At 36.2% G+C, this 25,154-nt stretch overlaps 2 protein-coding genes across 3 annotated transcripts in view; one reads left to right on the top strand and one right to left on the bottom strand.

The window, feature by feature from the left end:
* The window catches only part of LOC109556104 (calcium-activated chloride channel regulator 1), a 32,609-nt gene extending 14,417 nt beyond the window's left edge, over positions 1-18,192 (top strand). The window contains exons 8-14 of one of the 2 annotated variants that reach the window (XM_019957158.2): positions 7,041-7,218; positions 10,108-10,208; positions 10,553-10,777; positions 10,917-11,187; positions 11,751-11,921; positions 13,156-13,392; positions 17,598-18,192. In XM_019957158.2, the coding sequence (XP_019812717.2) occupies positions 7,041-7,218; positions 10,108-10,208; positions 10,553-10,777; positions 10,917-11,187; positions 11,751-11,921; positions 13,156-13,392; positions 17,598-17,938 (1,524 nt within the window). In that variant the 3' untranslated portion in view covers positions 17,939-18,192. The remainder of the gene's footprint in view (positions 1-7,040; positions 7,219-10,107; positions 10,209-10,552; positions 10,778-10,916; positions 11,188-11,750; positions 11,922-13,155; positions 13,393-17,597) is intronic. The other variant, XM_070786173.1, reaches the window with a different exon arrangement.
* The window catches only part of ODF2L (outer dense fiber of sperm tails 2 like), a 402,314-nt gene that overhangs the window by 342,902 nt on the left and 34,258 nt on the right, over positions 1-25,154 (bottom strand). The gene's annotated exons all lie outside the window — the stretch shown is intronic.

Genomic DNA, 25,154 nt, shown 5'->3' with positions numbered 1-25,154 from the left:
TCATGAGCATAGAGGTCTCTCATTTAAACAGTTTTTTTTCAATAGTAAAGGACGTTTATCTGTTTACACAATCAATAGCCAGACAAAAAATAAAAGATAATTACAATTGCAGGCCATAATCGGGACATGATTAAACTAACAATATAAAGTAATTACATACAGTTTGGGGGGGTCGAGCAGAGTGATGTGCTAAGTGGAAGTACCTACATGCACATGTTTTTATCTGCCCAGCCAGTCTACATCTTTTAGTTGATGCATTTAATCCATTTACATTTAAGGTAATTATGGATATGTACGGGCTTCCCTTGTGGCTCAGCTGGTAAAGAGTCCACCTGCAGTGCAGGAGACCTGGGTTGGATCTCTGGGTTGGGAAGATTCCCTGGAGAAGGGAAAGGCTACCCACTCCAGTATTCTGGCCTAGAGAATTCCACGGACTGTATAGTCCATGGGGTTGCAAAGAGTCGGACACGACTGGGCAACTTTCACTTTCACTTTCATATGGTCCTATTACCATTTTCTTAATTATTTGGGGTTTATTTTTTGTAGGTCTTTTCCTTGTCTTGTTTTCTGCCTACAAGTTCCTTTAGCATTTGTTGTAAAGCTGGTTTGGTGGCACTGAATATTCTCAACTTTTGCTTATCTGGAAAGCTTTTGTTTTCTCCATCAAATCTGAATGAGAGCCTTGTTATGTAGAATATTCTTGGATGTAGATTCTTCCCTTTCATCACTTTAAATATATCATGTCATTCCCTTCTGGTTTGTAGAGTTACTATTGAGAAATCAGCTGATAACCTGATGGGAGTTCTCTTGTATGTTATTGGTCATTTTTCCTTGTTGTTTTAAATATTCTACCTTGTCTTTAATTTTTGTCAGTTTGATTACTATGTGTTTCAGTGTGTTCCTCCTTGGGTTTATCCTGCCTGGGACTCTCTGTGCTTTCTGGACTTGGTTGACTATTTCCATTCTCGTGTTAGGGAAGTTTCAGTTATTATCTCTTCAAATATTTTCTCAGGTCCTTCCTCTCTCTCTTCTACTTCTGGGACCCTCAAAATGTGAATGTTGGTGTGTTTAATGCTATCCCAGGGGTCTCTTAGGCTATCTTCTTTTTTTTTCATTCTTTTTTATATATTCTGTTCTATGGGAGTGATTTCCACCATTCTGTCCTCCAGGTCATTTATCCGTTCTCCTGCCTCAGTTATTCTGCTACTGACTCCTTCTAGTGTATTATTCATCTCTGTTTGTTCTTTAGTTCTTATAGGTCTTTGGTAAACATTTTTTGCATCTTCACCATTGTTCCCGAGATCCTTGATCATCTTCACTTTCATTATTCTGAATTATTTTTCTGGGAGGTTGCCTATCTCCACAACATTTAGTATTTTTCTGGGGTTTTATCTTGTCCCCTCATCTGGGATATAACCTTTTGCTTTGTCATCCTGACTAACTTTCTGTAATGTGGCTTTTGTTCTAGCTGTGGGATTGTGGTTCTTATTGCTTCTTCTGTCTTGCGTTCTGATGGAGGAGGCTAAGAGGCTTGTGTAAGCTTCCTGATGGGAGGGACTGGCAGTGGGAAAAACTGGGTCTTGCACTGGTGGGCACGGCCTTGCTCAATAAATTTCAACCCAATTATCTGCTGATGGGTAGAGTTGTGCTCCCTCTCTGTTAGTTGTTTGGCCTGAGGCAACCCAGCCTTGGGGTCTACAGGCTCTAGGGTTAATGGTGACCTCCAAGAGGGCTTATGCCAAGGGGGGATGTTGGGTATCTTTTTTTGGTGGGTTCCAGCATCTTCCTGTTGATGACTGTTCAACAACTAGTTGAGATTTTGGTTTTCTCACAGGAGGAGATGAGCACACATCCTTCTACTCTGTCATCTTGAACTCTCATTTAAATAATTTTTAAAGACATTCTATTGCCTATTGTTCTTACTCCTAAGGTACTGCATTGCACTGAGGAGTGGTTAAAGGGAAGAAAAATTCTATGTAAACATAATCATCATGATTTTATTGAGAAAGTCTTCATTTCTTGATCATTCCAAAGTCCAAATTTCTATGAGGATAAAATAATGCTGTTAAAGGGATTTTAGAAGAGGGAGATTACTAATATTTTTATATTATGGATAAAGAAAACCCCAGTTCATCCAATTAAATTGACATTTAAAATCACAAAAATAGAGGTAGTTGCTCAAGTATAGTATGAAACTCACAACACATAGGTAGAAGTTTATTGAAATAAAAATTGTGAAATCAAAAGTTGTGAGCAACTTTTTGAGCATTATATTAAACTGCCTCCAGTACTCATCTGAATCTCTTCCAACCTAAGATAGCCTCTGTTTAAGCCTATTTATATTCCTTCAGTCAAAAAAAACAGAAAATTTTTTCCCTTCCCTGATCCTCTCACTGCCTCAGCTAAAAAGTAGAGATTATTACTCTCACCTGGGCCACTAGTTAATGCAAACTCCTAGATTTCCTCATGATGTTTATTTTCTGTAAAGCATATAGGTTTAAGAAAATACACAAGTTCCAGATCCAGACAAACCTGGGACTGTAATTCTATTATTCCCTAGCTAAATGACCTTGGGTGAGTTACTCAACTCAAAAAAATCTCAGTTTTCTCAATTAATGGAATATGAGAAGTAATACTTGTTGTTCTTGTTCAGTCACTAAGTCGTAACCAACTCTTTGTGACCACATGGACTGCAGCACACCAGGCTCCTCTTTCCTCTATTATCTCCCAAAGTTTGCTCAAATTCATGTCCATGAGTCAGTGGTGCTATCTAACCATCTCATCCTCTGCCACCCCCTTCTCCTTTTGCCTTCAATTTTTCCCAGCATCAAAGTGTTTTCCAATGAGTTGGCTCTTCACACCAGATGGCCAAAGTACTGGAGCTTCAGCTTCAGCATCAGTCCTTCCAGTGAATATTCAGGGTTGATTCCCTTTAGCATTGACTAATTTGATCTCCTTGCAGTCCAAGGGACACTCAGGAGTCTTCTCCAGCACCACAATTCAGAAATATCAATTCTTCAGCATTCAGCCTTCTTTATGGTCTAGCTCTCACAACTGTACATGACTACTGGAAAAACCATAACTTTGACTAGACTGATTTTTGTCAGCAAAGTGATGTCTTTGCTTTTAAATATGTTTTCTAGGTTTTTCATAGATTTCCTTTCAAGAAGTAAGCATCTTTTTATTAATTATTTATTTAAATTGGAGGATAATTACTTTACAATATTGTGGTGGTTTCTGCCTACATCGACATGAATCAGCCACAGGTGCACATGTTCCCCCCATCCTGAACACTCCTCCCACCTCCCTCCCCATCCCATCCCTCTGGGTTGCCCCAGAGGCTTTGAGTACACTGCTTCATGCATCAAACTTGCACTGGTCATCTGTTTTACATATGGCAATATACATGTTTCAGTGCTATTCTCTCAAATCATCCCACCCTTGTCTTCTCCCACATAGTCCAAAAGTTTGTTCTTTACATCTGTGTCTCTTTTGCTAAGGAGCAAACATTTTTTTTTTAATTTCAAGGCTGCAGTCACTGTCTGCAGTGGTTTTGGAGCCCAGGAAAATAAAATCTGTCACTGTTTCCACTTTTTCCCCTTCTATTTGCCATGAAGTGATGTGACCAGATGCCACGACCTTAGTTTTTTGAAAGCTGAGTTTCGAGCGAGTTTTTTCACTCTCTTCTTCCACTCACATCAAGAGGGTCTTTAGTTCCTCTTCATTTTCTGCCATTTGAGTGGTATTATGTGCTTATCAGAGGTTGTTGATATTTCTCCCAGCAATCTTGATTCTAGCTTGTGATTAATTCAACCCAGCATTTAGCATAATGTACTCTGTATATAAGTTAAATAAGCAGCCTTGTCACACTCTTTTCCCAATTTGAAACCAGTCAGTTGTTCCATGTAAGGTTCTAACTGTTGCTTCTTGACCTGCATACAGGTTTCTCAGGAGGCAGGTAAGGTGGTCTAGTATTCCCATCTCTTTCAGAATTTTCCACAGTTGTTGTGATCCACACAATCAAAGGCTTTAGCATAGTCAATGAAGCAGATTTTTTTTAATTCCTTTGTTTTTTTCATGATCCAATGGATGTTGGCAATTTGACTTCTGATTCCTTTGCCTTTTCTAAATTCAGTTTGTACATCTGAAAGTTTTTGGTTCACATACTACTGAAGCCAACTTGAAGGATTTTGGCATAACTTTACCAGTATGTGAAATGAGCACAATTATTCAGTAGTTTAAACATACTTTGGCATTGCCTTTCTTTGGGATTGGAATGAAAACTGACCTTTTTCAGTCCTGTGGCTACGGCTGAGTTTTCCAAATTTGCTGAAGTACTGAGTGCAACATTTTAACAGCATCATCTTTTAGGATTTGAAATAGTTCAGTTGTACCTCTATCACCTCCACTAGCTTTGTTCATAGTAAAGCTTCCTAAGCCCACTTGACTTCACACTCCAGGATGTCCATCTCTAGGTGAGTTACCACAGTATCAGGGTAATTAGTGCCATTAATATCTTTTTTGTATAGTTCCTCTGTATATTCTCGCCACCTCTTCTTAATCTCTTATGCTTTGGTTAGGTCCTTAGCACTCTATTCTTTACTGTACCCATCCTTGCATGAAATGTTCCCTTGATATCTCCATTTTCTTGAAGAGATCTCTAGTCTTTTCCAGTCTATTGTTTTCCTCTATTTCTTTACATTGTTAATTTAAGAAGGCCTTCTTAGCTCTCCTTGCTATTTTCTGGAACTGTGCATTCAGTTGAGTGTATCTTTTCCTTTCTCCTTTACTTTTCACTTCTCTTCTTTCCTCAGCTCTTTGTAAAGCCTCTTCAGACAACTACTTTGCCTTCTTGCACTCCTTTTTCTTTGAAGGAAAAAAAGCAATAGTACTTATTTAATTGCAAGAAATATGTCAGATAAATAAGTGTTCCCCTAATGTTCATAGCAGCATCATTTATAATAGCCTAGATATAGCAGCAAACCAAGTGTCTATCAAGAGATGAATGAATAAATAAGATTTAGTGTGTATGTATGTATTTATACACATATACAGTGGACTATTACTCAGCAATATGAGATTCTGCCATTTGTAACAATGTGGATGGACCTAGAGGGTACGATGCTTAATAAAATAAGTCAAGCAGAGAAAGACAAAAACTCTATTATCAATTATATGTAGGACCCAAAAAATTATACAAACATCATGCATATAGCAAAACAGGCTCACAGATATAGAGAACAATCTAGTGGTAACCAATGGGAAGAGAAGAGGGGAAGGTGCAAGATAAGGGTATGGTATTAAGAAATATAAATTACTATATATAAAATGAATACACAACAGGATATATTGTATAGCACAGAGAAATATAGCCATTATTTTGTAATGACTTTACAGTATAATTCATAGAATAGTAAATTACTATGTTGTATACCTGAAACTAATATAACATTGTAAATCAACTATAATTCAATAAAAATGATATGCAAGTACTCAAGGAAGGATTGCTATTAAAAATTATAATTCTTATATATGTTTATTCAATTCTAAAATATGACTGCACTATATCTTGGGAATGTGTTATAATGTTTGCACATATTGGTTCATAAGTTTTTCTTAATGTTTTGATATGTGTCATATGACATTTTGACCACAGACTATTGCTGAAGAGATTATGTCAAATTACATTCAAACAAATAAAAACCTCTTAATTACTTATGTAATGAAATCATATAAGCTTTTACTTACAGAATCATAACAATAATATCTGAAATTTATTGAGCATATTCTACAGTAGTGCCTATGTTAAATGCTTTTCATTCATAATCTTACTTTATTGCTACCATTAATTTTTAATCAGGCACTATTATTATGCCTATTTTGCACATAAAGAAACTGAGGTACAGAGTAATTAAATATCTTTCTCAAGATCATATAATCAGTAATTGGCAAAACCATGATCAAAACCTGGTCTTTCTTACTCCAAAGTTCAAAAAAGTAATAATTACACTGAACTCTTTATAGAACTTTATTATAAATATTAACTATATTCATATTTTGGAGAAGGCAATGGCACCCCACTCCAGTACTCTTGACTGGAGAATCCCATGGATGGACGAGCCTGGTGGGCTGCAGTTCATGGGGTCATGAAGAGTTGAACATGACTGAGCGACTTCACTTTCACTTTTCACTTTCATGCATTGGAGAAGGAAATGGCAACCCACTCCAGTGTTCTTGCTTGGAGAATCCCAGGAATGGGGGAGCTTGGTGGGCTGCCGTCTCTGGGGTTGCACAGAGTCGGACACGACTGAAGCAACGCAGCAGCAGCAGCAGCATACATATATTTTATATATACATATACTACAGAGAGACTAAACACTAGCTATTCAATTCATCAAAGGGAAGAGCTAGAATTTACTCTTAATGTCTCTGAGTAAATTGTGTTAGCCACTACTCTTGGTAAAAAATCAGGAAAATACCACCCTCCCAAAATTACAGTATTTGATAAATTCATGAACTTCCTTCTTCGTGACAGGTCAATGTTTTTTCCAGGAAATCCTAAGATTCTTTAATTATCAACTAAAATGCGTAAAAAGACACAAGTCACATCATTTAACTTTGTACACCTGCCTTCAGTCATGGCTTTACAAATGCTGTCTAGTCTGCAAATTACCAAAACTGCCTGGGTCATCAGGCTCCACCTCAAGTATCTCCTGAGATAATAATAATAGTTAGCACTCACTGAATATTTATTGTGTGTTAGTGTTCTAAGTGTTATATTCTTTCTGTCTTGGATAGCTTGAGTATATGTGAAAGCACTGTTAACATTCTGCCTTTGGAAACCTACAAGACCATTGTACATTACACTCATTTCCAAGCTAGCTCAACCTAGAATGACAACAGGAAGTTTCCTTTGGCCTACTCTGATGTATAGGCCTAAAGACTTTTCCAAAATTAAAGAAAAGGTTTATTCTTAGTTTATATGTATTTAGATAAGATATTCTCTAATTATTAACAATAGTCTGGTTTTTCAACATTAGGCAATTATTCAGAGTCAACAGAGCACTTCTGGTTCTGAAATCATACTACTAACCGATGGGGAAGATAATGAAATACACTCATGCATTGAGGAGGTAAAACAAAGTGGTGTGATCATTCACACCATTGCCCTGGGACCTTCTGCTGCCAAAGAACTGGAGACACTGTCAGATATGACAGGTAAACCTTTGGAATAGAGTTTAAATAGAAAATACCTTTTCAGTTTCTCTCATTCCAGGGACTCTTTCCCCTTAAACTATAAACTGCTCAAAATTTTCCTGTCCTAAAAAATTCATCTGTACACATGTATACCTGTGGCGGATTCATTTTGATATTTGGCAAAACTAATACAATTATGTAAAGTTTAAAAATAAAATAAAATTAAAAAATAAAAATTCATCTCTGTCCTTTCCTTCTCTTCATCCTTCAAATTAATATCTTTCCTCACCCCATTTCACTTCTCTCTGTTTCTACCTATACTAGCTTCTTCTAACATTAGTCCATATGTGTTGTCTTCACTCATTTCTCATCACTTTTTACCACCAAGATGGACCTTTGCTCTCATGGTTACTGGACTTACTCAACTGCAGTTCCAAAATTCTTACTCAGTATCTTACCTGCTCAATATTACAGTAGAGATTCAGCTAGCACTATTTTATTGAGGAGTAAATGTAAAATCTAGAGAATACAAATTATTTACCCAAGGCAATATAGTAAGACTGGGCTTCCCTGGTAGCTCAGCTGGTAAAGAATCCACAATCCACCTGCAATGCAGGAGACTTGGGTTTGATTCCTGTTTCAGGAAAATCCCTTGGAGAAGGGATAGGCTACCCACTCCACTATTCTTGGGCTTCCCTGGTGGTTCAGATAGTTAAGAATCCACTTACAATGAGGGAGACCCAGATTCAATCCCTGGGCTGGGAAGATCCAGGGAGGAGGAGCTGGCAACCCACTCTAGTATTCTTGCCTGGAGAATCCCCAAGGACAGACAGCCTGGTAGGCTACAGTCCATGGGTCTCAAAGAGTTGGACACAACTAGAGAGCCGGACACAACCAGCAACTAAGCACAGCACAGCATAGAGAACTGAATACCAAATCTTGTTCTCTGCAATCCACTCTTTTCCAGCTCCTGACACTGAAGTTATCCCCCTCTTCATTAACTCTTGCGTCATTTAGTATCTGCATTTAATCAGTTTTAGGGCTTCCATGGTGGCTCAGAGGTTAAAGCGTCTGCCTGCAATTCAGCAGACCTGGGTTCGATCCCTGGGTCAGGAAGATCCCCTGGAGAAGGAAATAGCAACCCACTTCAGTATTCTTGCCTGGAGAATCCCATGGACGGAGGAGCCTGGTAGGCTACAGTCCACAGGGTCACAGAGTTGGACACGACTGAGCGACTTCACTTTCACTTTACTTTCACTTTCTTTAATCAATTTTACTTTATTCTACACTGTCATTCTCTAATTGTTTTGGTATATCTTAATATAACCAGAAAATAAGCAGCTAGTTTAAAATTGTCTTTAATTTTCATATCATTATTTGGTGATTAGATAAGCTTTACTAATGTGGCAAGCACTTAAATCTAATGATTGATTTTAAAATAATATTAACTGGCCAGTTTTTTTCTTTATTCTAAGATATTTTGAGCAAGGTTTAGTTATTGCAGGATTACATCTAGGATACTGATTTACTAAAAGTTCCAAAGGTCTGGAAAATTCATCTTTTGTAGGTTTAAAAAGAAAATTTTAAATGTATTTTATAGTATACTGATAAGAGTATAATATCAAATATGATTTTCCCACTTAAAATTAGAATCATATGGAATATGACTCAGCCATAAAAGAGAACTAAATACTGCCATTTGCAGCAACATTGATGGACCTAGAGATTGTCAAACTGAGTGAAGTAAGTCAGACAGAGAAAGACAAATCTATGATATCACTTACATGTGGAATCTTTAAAAAAAAATGGTACAAATTAACTTATTTACAAAACAGAAACAGAGTCACAGACGTAGAAAACAAATTTATAGTTACCAAGGGCAAAAGGAGCTGGGGAAAGAGAAATTAGGAGATTCAGTTAGGTTCAGTTCAGTCGCTCAGTTGTGTCCATCTCTTTGCGACCCCATGAACCACCAGGCCTCCCTATCCATCACCAACTCCCAGAGTTCGCTCAAACTCATTCGAGTTGGTGATGCCATCCAGCCATCTTATCCTCTGTCGTCCCCTTTTCCTCCTGCCCCCAATCCCTCACAGCATCAGTCTTTTCCAATGAGTCAACTCTTCGCATGAGGTGGCCAAAGTATTGGAGTTTCAGCTTTAGCATCATTCCTTCCAAAGAAATCCCAGGGCTGATCTTCAGAATGGACTGGTTGGATCTCCCTGCAGTCCAAGGGACTCTCAAGAGTCTTCTCCAACACCACAGTTCAAAAGAATCAATTCTTCGGCGCTCAGCTTTCTTCACAGTCCAACTCTCACATCCATACATGACCACAGGAAAAACCATAGCCTTGACTAGACGGACCTTTGTTGGCAAAGGAATGTCTCTGCTTTTGAATATGCTATCTAGGTTGGGCATAACTTTTCTTCCAAGGAGTAAGCGTCTTTTAATTTCATGGCTGCAATCACCATCTGCAGTGATTTTGGAGCCCCAAAAAATAAAGTCTGACACTGTTTCCACTGTTTCCCCATCTATTTCTCATGAAGTGATGGGGCCAGATGCCATGATCTTCATTTTCTGAATGTTAAGCTTTAAGCCAACTTTTTCACTCTCCTCTTTCACTTTCATCAAGAGGCTTTTTAGTTCCTCTTCACTTTCTAATTAGGATTGACATATAAACACTACTGTATATAAAATAAAGACCTACTGTATAGCATAGAGAAGTCTACTCAATATTCTGTAATGTCCTATATGGAAAAAGAATCTAAAAAAAGAATGAATAAATGTATTTGTATAACTGATTCACTTTGCTACATACCTGAAACTAACATTTTGTTAATCAAATATATTTCAGTAAAAATTTTTCAAATTAAATAAAATTAGTATTATAAAAGTAATAAAATTCCATTTTAGGAGGACATCGGTTTTATGCCAATAAAGACATAAATGGCCTTACTAATGCGTTCAGTAGAATTTCATCTAGAAGTGGCAGTATCACTCAGCAGACTATTCAGGTCAGTATCTTAAAAAAATTCTTTGCCTTTTCACACTTGTAACAAATTTTTATTACCCTAAATAGTAACTTCTTTCTCTAATAAATAACTCATCTGTCTGAAAACATTTCAGGTTCCAGAAGAAAAACATCCTACTGAATTTGCTTTTTGTGATACTTACAGCCACTTTTTCTTTTGATTCTTCTATTTTTAATCAATATAAACATCAACATAAGTCTTGGTTATTTTAATTGAAATCTTAAAAGTATATTTAGAATTTCTCTGAACTGACTAAACTTGGAAATCTTATTAACTGTAATAACAAATCAGTCTCACGTGTTTGTTGTTTATATTTATGTTAACAGTTGGAAAGCAAAGCCTTGGCAATTACAGAAAAGAAATGGATAAATGGTACGGTGCCTGTGGATAGTACAATTGGAAATGACACTTTCTTTGTTGTCACATGGACAATAAAAAAGCCAGAAATTCTTCTCCAGGATCCAAAAGGAAAGAAATATAAAACCTCAGATTTCAAAGAAGATAAGCTAAATATTCATTCTGCTCGTCTTCGAATACCTGGTATTGCAGAGGTAAGAATATTTTTTATTTTCTCCATGCTTTATCAACCAATTTTTAGGAAAAAATGAAGACAACATCTCATATAGGAGAGGGAAGATATTACAAAAGCTCTAAAATAGATGTTTGTTTGTTTGTTTTTTTAATTTTCAGACAGGTACTTGGACTTACAGCCTTCTAAATAATCATGCCAGTCCTCAAATACTAACAGTGACAGTGACCACTCGAGCAAGAAGTCCTACTACACCCCCAGTAACTGCAACAGCTCACATGAGTCAAAATACAGCACACTACCCTAGCCCAGTGATTGTTTATGCACAAGTCAGTCAAGGGTTTTTGCCTGTACTGGGAATCAATGTAACTGCCATTATAGAAACTGAAGATGGCCATCAAGTAACACTGGAGCTCTGGGACAATGGTGCAGGTAATAAGAATATGCATCAACTTCCACTGAACTTAAAATTCTACTACAGTCACATGTCTTAGAAGTCAGGAGTTCCTAATATCCAAAGAAACGTACTTTAAGTGAATTAAATTTAATTGTAATGCTTTTAAAATTTTTTAATCTTTCACTTAGTTATCTTGTCTAGGCACGAACATAAGCATATTTATCGTCTTTAAATTTTATGAATAATTTTACTTTTCCCATATAACAGTACAATTTTTCTCTATTTTCATTAGTATCAGTGTTTTACATTTGCTTTCTCCAGTTTAGTTACATTTTCCTTATTTTGATAGGATTCTCTTATGAAAAAATAATAACTAATATTAATTGAATGTTTACCATGAATTAGACTTTTCCAATGTCAAAGGTTGGCAAGTGGCCAAACAAGACTTTGAACCCAAGTGGCCTGATTCTTGGATTCATGTACTTAAAAAATTGTGCTCTACTATCCCCCAAAATAGCTTCCATCACTAGGGCTCATATACAGTTGATGTTGTCATTTTTACTTTGTGGTATATCTAATATTATACTTCAATATCAAGGTGCTGATACTGTCAAGAATGATGGCATCTATTCAAGATATTTTACAGATTACCGTGGAAATGGTAGATACAGTTTAAAAGTACATGCCGAGGCAAGAAACAACACGGCTAGGCTAAGTTTAAGACAACCACAGAACAAAGCCCTGTATATACCAGGCTATATTGAAAATGGTAAGTGGCATTAAAATAGAAATATGTCATTTATCTAGGTAAATTATATGTGACAAGCATTCAAATTAAAAGGTATCATGGCGGCAGCACTAGTGGTAAAGAACCCACCTGCCAGTGCAGGAGATGTAAGAGACATGAGTTCGATCCCTGGGTTGGGAAGATCTCCCAGAGGAGAAATGGCAACCCACTCCAGTATTCTTGCCTGAAGAATCGCCCTGAACAAAGAAGCCTAGCTGGCTACAGTCCATGAGGTTGCAAAGAGTTGGACATGACTGAAGCAACTTAGCATGGAAAACCTAAGTATAGAGTTATATAATCAACTTTATGTTTCAAAACCATATTTATGATGAGGGACCTAGTTTTGTTTACATCTCCCTTAGTTCATTTCAATTACACTGAAAAAAAAACATTTACTGTGGCAAGCTTTTGCTATATACTAGAGCTACAGAGATTCTGATGAGCTTTAAAAATTGTGAAATTTATCAAATGCCTTCATATTTAAGCCAAAAATGTTAGTTCAAGACAAAGAGAAAAGTCTTGTTCCCAGGATTCTCTAGCGTAGAGTCTTTTGTTTATAGCTTCCTGTACCTTAAAGGTGAACTCTATACTTTTCATCATTAGGCTTTTCCAAATTCAAAAGTAATCTAAATGTTGTAATTCATTTTATAAAATGCCCATGCTCTTGGACATCAGTAAGCAAAGGCATTATATCGAACTAATCAATGATAATAGAGTACATAACGAAAACCTTCAGATCTTAAGTTTCACTTATATAACTTGATTTTTGCCCAGCTAGGTCATAGAACATTGAAGTCATCTAAAGTACAGTTTTGGAGAAGGCAATGGCACCCCACTCCAGTACTCCTGCCTGGAAAATCCCATGGACGGAGAAGCCTGGTAGGCTGCAGTCCATGGGGTCGCTAAGAGTCAGACACGACTGCACAACTTCACTTTCACTTTCAGAGCTACAGAGATAAATAAGGGGCCATCCTTGTCCTCAAAGAATTTAGAGTCAAGAATAAAGACAGATGGGTTAAACAACAGTACTAATATTTCATAATGTCTCCTCATCAATTTTAAAATAACACCAATAAAACAAGCTTTTTTTCCCTAAAAGTTATTACTTTTTCAATAGCTGCTACTATCACTCAATATTAACTCCTCTACAGCCGCAAATGAGATTACAAGAATAGATATGGCAATATGAAAAGTTACAAAATTGCTTTTTTGGTAGGTAAAATTATACTGAACCCACCCAGACCTGAAGTCAAAGATGACCTGGCAAAAGCTGAAATAGAAGACTTTAGCAGACTAACCTCTGGAGGGTCATTTACTGTATCAGGAGCTCCTCCTGGTAATCACCCTTCTGTGCTCCCACCCAATAAAATTATAGACCTTGAAGCAAAATTTAAAGAAGATCACATTCAACTCTCATGGACAGCCCCTGGCAATGTCCTAGATAAAGGAAAAGGTAAGTGTGATATTATATTTTAAAATATTATATACTAAAAGAAATCTCACAGGCTTTCATTTGCTCAAAATTTTCTAATGTCCTATTTGTAAATAACATGTATAGATTGTCTACTATTGGTCACCTGTTTTCATATGTGAAAACTTAAGCCCCAAGAGATAATGGATTGGCCCAAATTACTTCTGTATTTAATAAATTAGAAGTCTAACTCACTCTCATCAGACTCTGTTGTACCAAACTGCCTCTCACAACATGAACTATCTTAGAAATTCTTTGAGAAGACTGATTTCCTAACAGAGAAAATTTTTTCTATTTTTGTACTGTGCAAGTACAGTATTTCTGTACTTGCACAATTTCATTCATTCATTGACCTTTTATTGACTTTTCAAACACTATTAGGTTCTTAAGAAATAAACCTTACTCTCAACAGTTAGGTAGAGAAGATAATTCCTGAAAATAAAAGATAATTTTATAGAATATAATGAGATACACCATTGGATGGCCACTTCTATTAATAGTTGAAGGTTAAGATCACAAGGTATATTAAAGAACTTTTCAGGGAAGACTATCCCTAACCTAGTCTTGAAGAATGAAAGAAGCTAACAAATTTAGGTGAAGATGTCCCAGAGAGAGGATCAGGAGCAGAGATTTGGCTATGGAGTTTGAATTAAATTTCAAGGCCAAAATATCTCATTCATTCAAAGTTCCTCATAATAAACTGCCCTCATTCCAAAAAGCCTAAATCACTTTTAGCTTTGCTTTAAATTTAACTGAATTAAATATTGAATGACTATCATATTCCAGAATTGTGCTAGAGTAGAAGATTCTCATGGGGTAAAGTCAATCTTGTTATTTTCCCTTTAAGGTGGTAAAATGAAAGTAATATGCATATCAACAGACACAATTAACTCAGAGCTTGCCAGTGCTTAAAAGTGACTTTCAATGCTCCTTCACTTGGATTATAATACACCCCTCTCTATATGCTCTCAAAAGAAATGATGCTTCTTAATCTTTCATTTCCTTTGTAGTTATATTTCTTTTTGTTATTATTACACAATGAAAAAAATCATTCTGAAGCCAAAGGAAACATAAAATACCTACAAAGAGCTCTTTGTACTTAAGTACTGAGACTCTTACCATAATAGCTTCTGAAATACAATATGACCCTTAAAACTATGGTGAAAATATATATATATACTTTCACTGAAAAAGCCATAAATGAAATTATATGACTATATGTTTAGTTCTAACTTGAATTCAGTTAAGATTAAGCTTTTAGATTAAGACTGGATTCATAATAAATGCCTTATGCTGCTTGCTGCTACTGCTGCTGCTACTGCTAAGTCGCTTCAGTCGTGTCCAATTCTGTGAGACCCCAGAGACGGCAGCCCACCAGGCTCCTCTGTCCCTGGGATTCTCCAGGCAAGAACACTAGAGTGGGTTGCCATTTGCTTACAGGAACTAAAAGAAGGAAGAAAGTATTTCATACACACATTGAAAAAGAAAGCACTTCAGTGTGTTTAACCTCAAACGCCTACAATACAAGAGATCTGATCTCCCTCTTTTCTTGTAACTAATAGGAAGATATTGTAGTTCTATCAAATTTTACCCTTAGGCATTACAAAAGGAGGTAGTAGCAGTATCTCAAAAAATAAATGAATAGCCTATATAATTTTGAATGAAAAACTTAAATTTACTGGGACCCAATTTCCATATCTGTCATATATGCAAATCAGACTAGATGACCTCGAATTACTAAAACAAGTAGATATAATTCTAATATTTTATGATCCTCTAATTTTGTCATTTTGGGCATCAACTGAATAAACATTTTTGGCCAAAAAGTAATATTTTTATTAAAGTACAATTGATCTACAACACTATTTTAGCTCTGAATACATAATATAGTGATTTGATGTATCTATACAGTACAAAATGATCACCACTTTAAATCTAGATACCATCTGTCACCATACAAAGTTACCATAGTATTATTGACTACATTCTCCATCCTGTACATTTCATCACCATGACTCATTTATTTTGTAACTGGAAGTTTGTACCTCTTAATCTCCCTTACAGATTTCACTCACTCCTGCCACTCCCCTCCCATTTGGCAAATACTTGTTTGTCCTCTGTATTGATGAGTCTATTTCTATTTTGTTATATTTGTTCATTTGTTTTGTTTTTTAGATATCACATATAAATGAAATCACATGGTATTTGTCTTTTCTATCTGACTTAACTCACTTAGCATAATACCCTCTAGGTCCATCCATGTTGTCATGTAATACAAGCTCTCATTCTTTTTATGGCTGATTAATATTCCATTGTGTGTAAGTATGTATATATAGGGTTTCTGTAGTAGCTCAGCTGGTAGAGAATTCACCTGCAATGCAGGAGACCCCAGTTCAGTTCCTGGGTTGGGAAGATCCCCTGGAGAAGGCATAGGCTACCCACTCCAGTATTTTATATATATATATATATATATATGTCCATTCACCTATCAATGGACACTTAGGTTGCTCCATATCTTTGCTATTGCAAATAATGCTGCAATGAACATAGAAGTGCATATATCTTTTTGAATTAGTGTTTTTGTTTTCTTGAGAAAAATACCCAGAAGCAGAATTGCTGGATCATATGATCAGTCTACTTTTAATGTTTTTAGTAACTTCTATACTGTTTTCCATAGTGGTGCAGCAATTTACATTCCCACCAACAGTGCAAAAGGGTTCCCTTTTCTCTACATTTTGGCCAACATTTGTCTTTTGTTGTTTTTTTAATAATACATATTCTGACAGGTGCAAGGTAGGTTTGATTTGCATTCCTAATGATTGGTGATATTGAGCATTTTTCATGTGTCTTTGGGGGCCCAGAAGTAATTCACATTGGAAAGATAAACTGAACCTCTATAAAACTGGAAAACTAAATTTCATGCAATAGAGTTCAGGGAAGAGAGTTACCAAGGGATGAAATACATGACCAAGACTTCATGAAGAAAGTGGACCTCCTGTTGGGTGGGCCTTGAAGAATAAGTACAAATTGCATAGATAGGGAGAGGGAGGCACATTCCAGGGATTCATGTCAGGGAGAACAGGAACCAAATAATATGCTCAAAGTCAAAAAAGCAAAATTTCACCATGAAATATTTGAATTAAAGGGATGGATGGATAGTTAGATAGACCCACCAAAATTAAATGCAGAGAGGATGTGAAGAGTAGCGGAATAGATCAGATCGATAAGATGTATTTATTAAAAGACTCAGATGTTAAGGCACAGGTCCTGAATTAAAAAGAAAACCCTAAATTCAAGTTATTCACCACATACTTAAAACATCTTCAACACTTCATGAAATAAAGTCTTCACTTCAAAAGAAGACATTCGATGGTTTATTGTTCATGGCATTTCATAATGTTAAAATATATTTCTTTATCTATGGCTCTGATGGATTTCTAAAAGCATTTTGAAATGAAATATTTGTATTATCTTTCTTTCCTTTCTTGATAAAGTAACAGTAATAATAACTAATATTTCAAACATTTATTAAGTCCCAGACATTGTGCTAAATGCTTTTCATGCATTCTCACATATAATTTTCATCACTGGCACTCCATATATGTTAGATGAAATGAATGATTGATTCTCTTTTTATAGTTAAGAAAACTAAGAAATATTAAATAAATTTTTCTTTCTTACAGCTAGAAAGTAGTAAAACTAAGGTACTAGTCAAAGTCTGCCTGGCTCTTAAACACGTTTAATTAGTACACATTCCAGACTCTTTGCCTCTCTTTGCTCTTTGTCCATATCCTTGGTTTCTACTCTACTTATCTGCTCTCTTACCACCCATCTTATAACTCTCTCTCTCAGCTTAATGGAAAATAGCACAGACATAAGGTCTTTACTATACTCAAACATTATTGTGTTCCTTGTTCTAAATCAAAAGTAGACTCAGTTCTTCATATTTCTATTTCTTAAAAAATTGAGATCCATTTTTAGTACTATACAATTTTAAATTAAATTCTTTGTGATTAGATAACTAGATAAAAAACTGTTCACATATTTGTTCTTAAAATAAAGAAGATGGAATAACCAAACAAAAAACCCAGTGTGCACTTCTGATGGACCCTTAAATGTAAAACAATGTGGTAGCAATAATGCATGTAGTGATTCTAACGTACACGAAATACCTATTTGTTTTCCAGCCAACAGCTACATTATAAGAATAAGTAAGAGTTTCCTGGATCTCCAAAAAAATTTTGACAATGCTACTTTAGTGAATACTTCCAGTCTAAAACCTAAGGATGCCGGCTCAGATGAAGATTTTGAATTTAAACCAGAACCTTTTAGAATAGAAAATGGCACCAACTTCTATATTGCAGTCCAAGCCATCAATGAAGCCAATCTCACCTCAGAGGTTTCTAACATCGCACAAGCAATCAAGTTTATTCCTATGCCAGAAGACAGTGTCCCTGCTCTGGGTACCAAGATTTCTGCAATCAATTTGGCAATTTTTGCATTAGCTATGATTTTATCTATAGTTTAAACTAGGGATTGCATCAGAACTGAGATTCAATGTTATACATAGTTGGCAAACATTTATTTAGGATTTAATTTACTATACATTGTCTATTATAAAGCTCTTTGAAATATATGTGAACATATGAATGTTGTAAATTTCCTAAATACTTGAGTTTATTAGTTCTAATTAGTTTCACTTTAAAGCAAAATGAATATACCATTTCCTATCTTAGAAAAATCCATTTATTAACTAACCATAAAATAAAATGCATATTTTTACTTGCTGGCTTTTTTTCTTTTTTTGGCCATGCCATATATCTTGCAGGATCTCACTTCCCCAAATAGGAACTGAACCCAGGCAACACCAGCGAGAGTGCCAAATCCTAACTTCTAGGCCACTAGGGAACACCTTACTTATTGGCTTTTTAAGAAACACTTTCAAAGTGTGCTATAAATTCACTTGGTATATTAACAAAATCAAAGTTTTTCTAAGCCATTTGAAAAATATTTATGAATCCACAATAGAAATAATTTTATGATAGAATTATTTAGGTTTCATTTTTATTATGAATGAATACTTCATATTAACAAAAACTATAATAAAAAAAAGACTATAAGATAATTTTTCAATGAGATATGATCCAAACCAGTAAGGAGGTCAAATTTGTTTTTTATCATTGATTAAAAGTGGTCTATCAAAGCTTTGATCCTAGGCATGAAACGATCATTAGACAAGAATAATTTACTTTTGTATGTATTGTGGAACGTCACTAAAGACCCATTCATATTCTGAGATCATTATTAAATCCTAAGGATATCACCAAGATGCTTTATCAGGGCAGGGATTTGTTTTGACTCCTGTATCCTCAGAATCTAGAATAGTATTTGACACATAATATACATTTAATAAATATTTGTGAAACAAATTAGTGAAAGCCTGACTGGTACCATCTTGTTAATTTCCCCACAGCATTTCAGGAAATTAACTCTATCTTTGTCAATAGAATTTATAAACTATTTAATAAGATGTACATTAAACCATTATTATAGGGCTGGTATGATATTTTTCCTGAGGGAGAAAGAGACAAAGAGAGTAACAGTTTTATTAAAGGAAAATCCTTTGATTATAGACAAGAATATTTCAAAAACTTCGAATATCTGAAAGGAAGAAGCTATTTGATACACTGGAAAAGTCAAGAAAAAATTATACTGACAAACCAAATCCACACTAATATGTAAAAAAAAAACATATTATGACCAAGTTGAATTTATCCTAAGAATCCAAAGATGGTTTAATATTAGAAAATCAATGTAATTTATCACATTAATAGATTTAAAAGGAAAACTACATTATTTCAACACACATATAAAAGCATAATTTAACTATGACTCTTTTTTTTAATTAATTTATTTTAATTTGAGGCTAATTACTTTACAATATTGTAGTAGTTTTTGCCATACATTGACATGAATCAGCCATAGGTGTATATTTGTTCCCCATCCTGAAACCCCCTCCCACCTCCCTCCCCATCCCATCCCTCAGGGTCATCCCAGTGCGCCAGCCCTGAGCACCCTGTCTCATGCATCGAACCTGGACTGGAGATCTGTTCCACATATGATAATATACATTCAGCCACCATTCTTCATGAAAACTGAAACCTTTGAAAACTTTATTAACCTGATTCTATGAATGGTAATGTCCAACCTGATCATTAAAAAAAATTTTAAAGGGGCCATTAAATCTCCAGGCTTCCCAGGTGGCACAGTGGTAAAGAATCCACCTACCAATACAGGAGACACAATAGATGCAGGTGTGGTCCTCAGGTCAGGAAGATCCCCTGCAGCAGGAAATGGCAACCTGATCTAGTATTCTTGCCTGGAAAATTCCATGGGCAGAGCATACAGGGCATGGGGCTGCAAAGAGTCAGACACAAATGAGCGACTGAGCACATGCATGTTAAATCTTCAAGTATGGATGAGAAATTAGACACAAAAGAGGTAGAACTCTAAATTCCAAGGAAAACACATCACTGGAGAGTCTATAAATTATAAAAAAAATTTTCATTGATTGGGAAGATCTAAATGGTCAAATAATAATTTATTCTATCTACTTGGCCACTGCACTGAGAAATTATTTACAGACCTTTAACAGTCACTGAGGAAAGCAAGACTCCTATGATGCAGCTAAAAAAAAAAGCAAAAACAGAAGATGCAATTGGGAAGAAAGATACAAAACTGTAATTACTTTCAGGTGACACAGAAAATTCAATAGAATTAACAAATATTTAAAACTAATAAGAGAATTCTGTTAAGTTACCAGACACAAGATCAATTATAAAAATCAAGAGCAGCAGTCTACTACCATCCTCCCAAGAAAAAAGCTGAATAACTAAAATCAACAATTGCTCTTAGGTTCATCAAAGAATTAATCACTATCTGCTATTCCATTAATTGAAAAGACATGTATACACAATGGAATATTACTCAGCTATAAAAAGGAATGCATTAGACTCAGTTCTAACAAGGTGAATGAACCTAGAGCCTATGATACAGAGTGAAATCAGAAAGCCAAATATTGCATATATGTGGAATACAGAAAGACGGTATTGATGAAACTATCTGCAGGGTAGCAATACAGACACAGACATAGAGAACAGACTTGTGGAGGCACTAGGGGAAGAAGAGGATGGAACAAATTGAGACAGTAGCATTGAAACATATACATTACCATGTATAAAATTAGATAGCCAGTGGAAATTTGCTGTATAACACAGGGAGCTCAAATCCGGTGCTCTGTGAGAACCCAGAGGAGTGGGATGGGGTGAGAGGTGGGAGGGAGATTTAAGAGTGAAGGGATACACGTGTACCTATGACTGATTCATGTTGATACATGGCAGAAACCAATACAATATTGTAAAGCAATTATCTTCCAATTAAAAATAAATAAATTTTTAAAACTGGAAAGACAGACAAATACAGAGAATCACAGTTAAAACAGAAACCCAGGAGTTGAACCTTGCCACTTCCCTGGTGGCTCAGACAGTAAAGAGTCCGCCTGCAATGTGGGAGATCTAGGTTCGATCCCTGGGTCAGGAAGATCCCCTGGAGAAGGAAATGGCAACACACTCCAGTATTCTTACCTGGGAAATCCCATGGATGGAGGAGTCTGGTAGACTACAGTCCATGGGGTCACAAAGAGTCAGACACAACTGAGTGACTTCACTTTCTTTTTTTCACTGAAGCCAGTACCAGTAGAAATACAAACTATAAATGATGATCTGGCAGAGCCTCAGTGTGGCTAAGTTTAAGAGTTAAAAACTCGAAGAGGCCTTTGAGAAACCTCTACACTTTGCTGAATTTTTGCTCCAGGAGCCCCACCATGTTCTCAAACTGAGAATTGGAGAAAAATTCCTTCAGACTTTTCACAGGGAGAGAAGGAAAAGGAATCATTTTGAAATTGCCCAGAGCATTTCTGTTTTCCTTAACAAAAAGCTGTCCTCAAGGGAAACAATGTTACCTAATTATCCAGCTTAGGTTTTACAGGAGCCTAACCAACTTTCCTGATGGCTCAGACAGTAAAGCAGCTGTCTACAATGCGGGAGACCCGGGTTCGATCCCTGGGTTGGGAAGATCCCCTGGAGAAGGAAATGGCAATCCACTCCAGGACTATTGCCTGGAAAATCCCATGGACAGAAGGAGCCTGGTAGGCTACAGTCCATGGGGTCGCAAAGAGTCAGACACGACTGAGCGACTTCACTTCTCTTCACTTCAACCAACTTTCAGGATGAGAAATATTCAACACCAATCTCCCATATACCACCATGTGGGGAGAAGAAAATATCCTAATCTAACCCCAACTAGCCTTCCACATGGAGGAAGACAAGTGCCAAACTCCAAAGCCATTTAGTTGTTTCTGTCTTATCAAAGGAAAAAATCTATAAAACGTGTGTGAAGGTCACAGCTCAGAGAACAAGCACACTACAAGAATGAAACCTAAGTGTAAGAGCATAAGGTATTTTCCCTTCCCTACACCTTACCATCAGATTAATAAGGCTGCAGTATAATAACAGAAGGTTAGAGATAAAAGAACTGGAAATCTCAAAACCAATAAAGAAAGAGTTACTAGGGAAGCCCAAAACATTCAAGAAAACAAAACTAGACACTAGAGGAAATTTTTGTCTCTGACACCTAAAGCTACACCCTTAGTAACACACCCTACTAATCAGATAGCACAAAACCTCAGATGAAAGGTCTATTTACCTCAGTTCCTTTCACCCAACACATAATCTGTGACTTTCAACCAAAAATTACAAGGCATGATAAAGGCAAAAAACACAGTATGAAATCAACAAAAATAAACAAACAAAACATTAGACCCAGATTTAAACATAGCAGAAACTTTAGAATCATCAGATCAAGAATTTAAAGTAACTATGAAACTCCAGTACTTTGGCCACCTCATGCAAAGAGTTGACTCATTGGAAAAGACTCTGATGCTGGGAGGGATTGGGGGCAGGAGGAGAAGGGGACGACAGAGGATGAGATGGCTGGATGGCATCACTGACTCGATGGACGTGAGTCTCAGTGAACTCCAGGAGTTGGTGATGGACAGGGAAGCCTGGCGTGCTGCGATTCATGGGGTCGCAAAGAGTTGGACACGACTGAGCGACTGATCTGATCTGATCTGATGATTAATATCCTAGGGCTCTAATACAAAAAGTATATAACACACAAGAAAGATGTAAGCAGAGACATGTAAACCCTAAAAAAGAATCAAAATTAAATGCTAAAATCAAAAACCCCATAACAGAAATAAAGAATGCCTTTGATGGACTCATCAGTGGACTGGACATGGCCAACAAAAGAATCAGTAAGTTTGAAGATGTGTCAATAGAAAGTACCCAAATTGAAAAAAGCAAAGAGGAAAAATGGAATAGAATATCCAACAACTATGTGACAAATATAAAAAGTGCAACATACGTTCAACGGGAGGAGCAAGAGAAAGAGAAAAGAAGAAAAGAAATGACGAATAATGGCTGACAACTTTAATTAATTTTGACAATCCAAAATTAATGACAAATATCAACCACAGATTAAGGAAACATCAAGAGTGACAAATTTCAAAAAATCTACACCTAGGCATATCATTATGCCTCATTAGACTCATCAGAAAAGACCCTAATGCTGGGAAAGATTGAAGGCAGGAGAATAAGGCGGCAAGAGAGACTGAGATAGTTGGATGGCATCACCAACTAAATGGACATGAGTTTGAGCTCCAGGAGATGGTGAAGGACAGGGAAGCCTGGCATGCTCAGTCCATGGTGTCACAAAGAGTCAGACATGACTGAGCGACTGAACAACAGGCATATCATATTCAAACTGAAGAAAATAAAGACAAAAAAAATCTTGAAACAAGCTGGAAATAAACAACATCTTACCTATAAAGTAATAGGATAAGAATTCTCTTCAGAAGCCCTGCAAGCAATAAGAGAGTAGAGTGATACATTAAAAGTGTTGAAAGAGAAACCACCAACCCAGAATTCCCTGTCCAGCAAAATTATGTTTCAAAAACAAAGGATATTGTTTTGTATATGTATGTTAGAGATGTTCTAATTTTCTTCTTGTACAAGTAGCTGTCCAAAAATAAACTCAAAATGGATTAAAGACCTAAATGTAAAATTGGATAGTATAAAACACCTAGATGAAAGCATAGGCAGAACATTCTTAGATATAAATTGAAGCAATACTTTTTGGATCCATCTCCTAAAGTGAAAGAAAACAAAAGCAAAAATAGACAAATGGGACCTAATTAAATCCAAAAGCTTAGGCACAGCAAAGGAAACCATGGACAAAACCACAAAAACGACAGCAACAAAAACACACTGAATGGAAGAAGATATTTGCAAATGATATGACTGATAAGGGGTTTAAAGAGCTCACACAAGTCAATACAAAAAAAAAACAAACAATTCAACTAAAAAATAGGCAGAAGAACTGAATAGACATTTTTCCAAGGAGAAAATGCAGACGGCCAATAAACACATGGAAAGACGTTCAACATTGCTAATCATCACAAAAATGAAAATCAAAACCACAATAAGACATCACCTCAAACTCATCAGCATGGCTATGGTCAAAAAAAACCCACAAATAAATTCTGACAAGGATGTAGAGAAAGGAGAACACTCACACTGTTGGTGGGAATGTAAATTGGAGCAGACACTGTGGAAAAAAACATGGAGGTTTCCCAAAAAACTAAAAATAGAGCCATCGTATGACACAGCAATTCTACTCCTGGGTATATATCCAAAAAAACCAAAAACACTTATTTAAAAAGATATATGCACCCCGATGTTCACATCAGTGTTACTTACATTTGCCAAAGTATGAAAGCAACCTAAGTGTTCATCAACAGGTGAATGAAGAAAGATGTGCATACATACACACATTCCATGAAATACTACAAAGCCATAAAAAAGAATGAAATTTTGCCATTTGCAGCAGCATGGATGGGCTTGGAGGGCATTATGTTATCATGAAATAAGTCAGACAAACAAAAACAAATACTGTATGATATTCATATGTGGAATCTTAAACATACAACAAACTAGTGAATAAAACAAAAAAGCAAACTCACAGACATAGAGAACAAATTAGTGGTTATTAGTGGGAGAGGGATGGAGAAGGCAATGGCACCCCACTCCAGTACTCTTGCCTGGAAAATCCCATGGATGGAGGAGCCTGGTAGGCTGCAGTCCATGGGGTCACCAAGAGTCAGACACGACTGAGCGACTTCACTTTCACTTTTCACTTTCACGCATTGGAGAAAGAAACGGCAACCCACTCCAGTGTTCTTGCCTGGAGAATCCCAGGGATGAGGGAGCCTGGTGGGCTGCTGTCTATGGAGTTGCACAGAGTCGGACATGACTGAAGCGACTTAGCAGCAGCAGTGGGAGAGGGAAGGGGGTGAGGCAATATAGGAGTAGAAGGCTGAGAAGGGGTTATTAAGACATTACATAAAATCATATATATATAACTTTTGAAAACTGTAATGCATTATAGAATTTAAAGGCTCTTTCACTCCAAACAAAAAAAATAAAAGTGAAGAAATACTTTCTCAAACAAAAACAGAAGGAATTAGTCTCCAACAGACCTGTCTTACAATAAATGTTAAGTGAAATTTTGTGGTAGTCGTCTTTAAGCTGAAGCAGGAAATGGCAACCCACTCCAGTACTCTTTCC

This window comes from Bos indicus, chromosome 3 (genome assembly GCF_029378745.1).
Source record: "Bos indicus isolate NIAB-ARS_2022 breed Sahiwal x Tharparkar chromosome 3, NIAB-ARS_B.indTharparkar_mat_pri_1.0, whole genome shotgun sequence".
Classification (NCBI taxonomy): domain Eukaryota; kingdom Metazoa; phylum Chordata; class Mammalia; order Artiodactyla; family Bovidae; genus Bos; species Bos indicus.
This window is presented reverse-complemented; position numbering and strand designations above follow the sequence as displayed.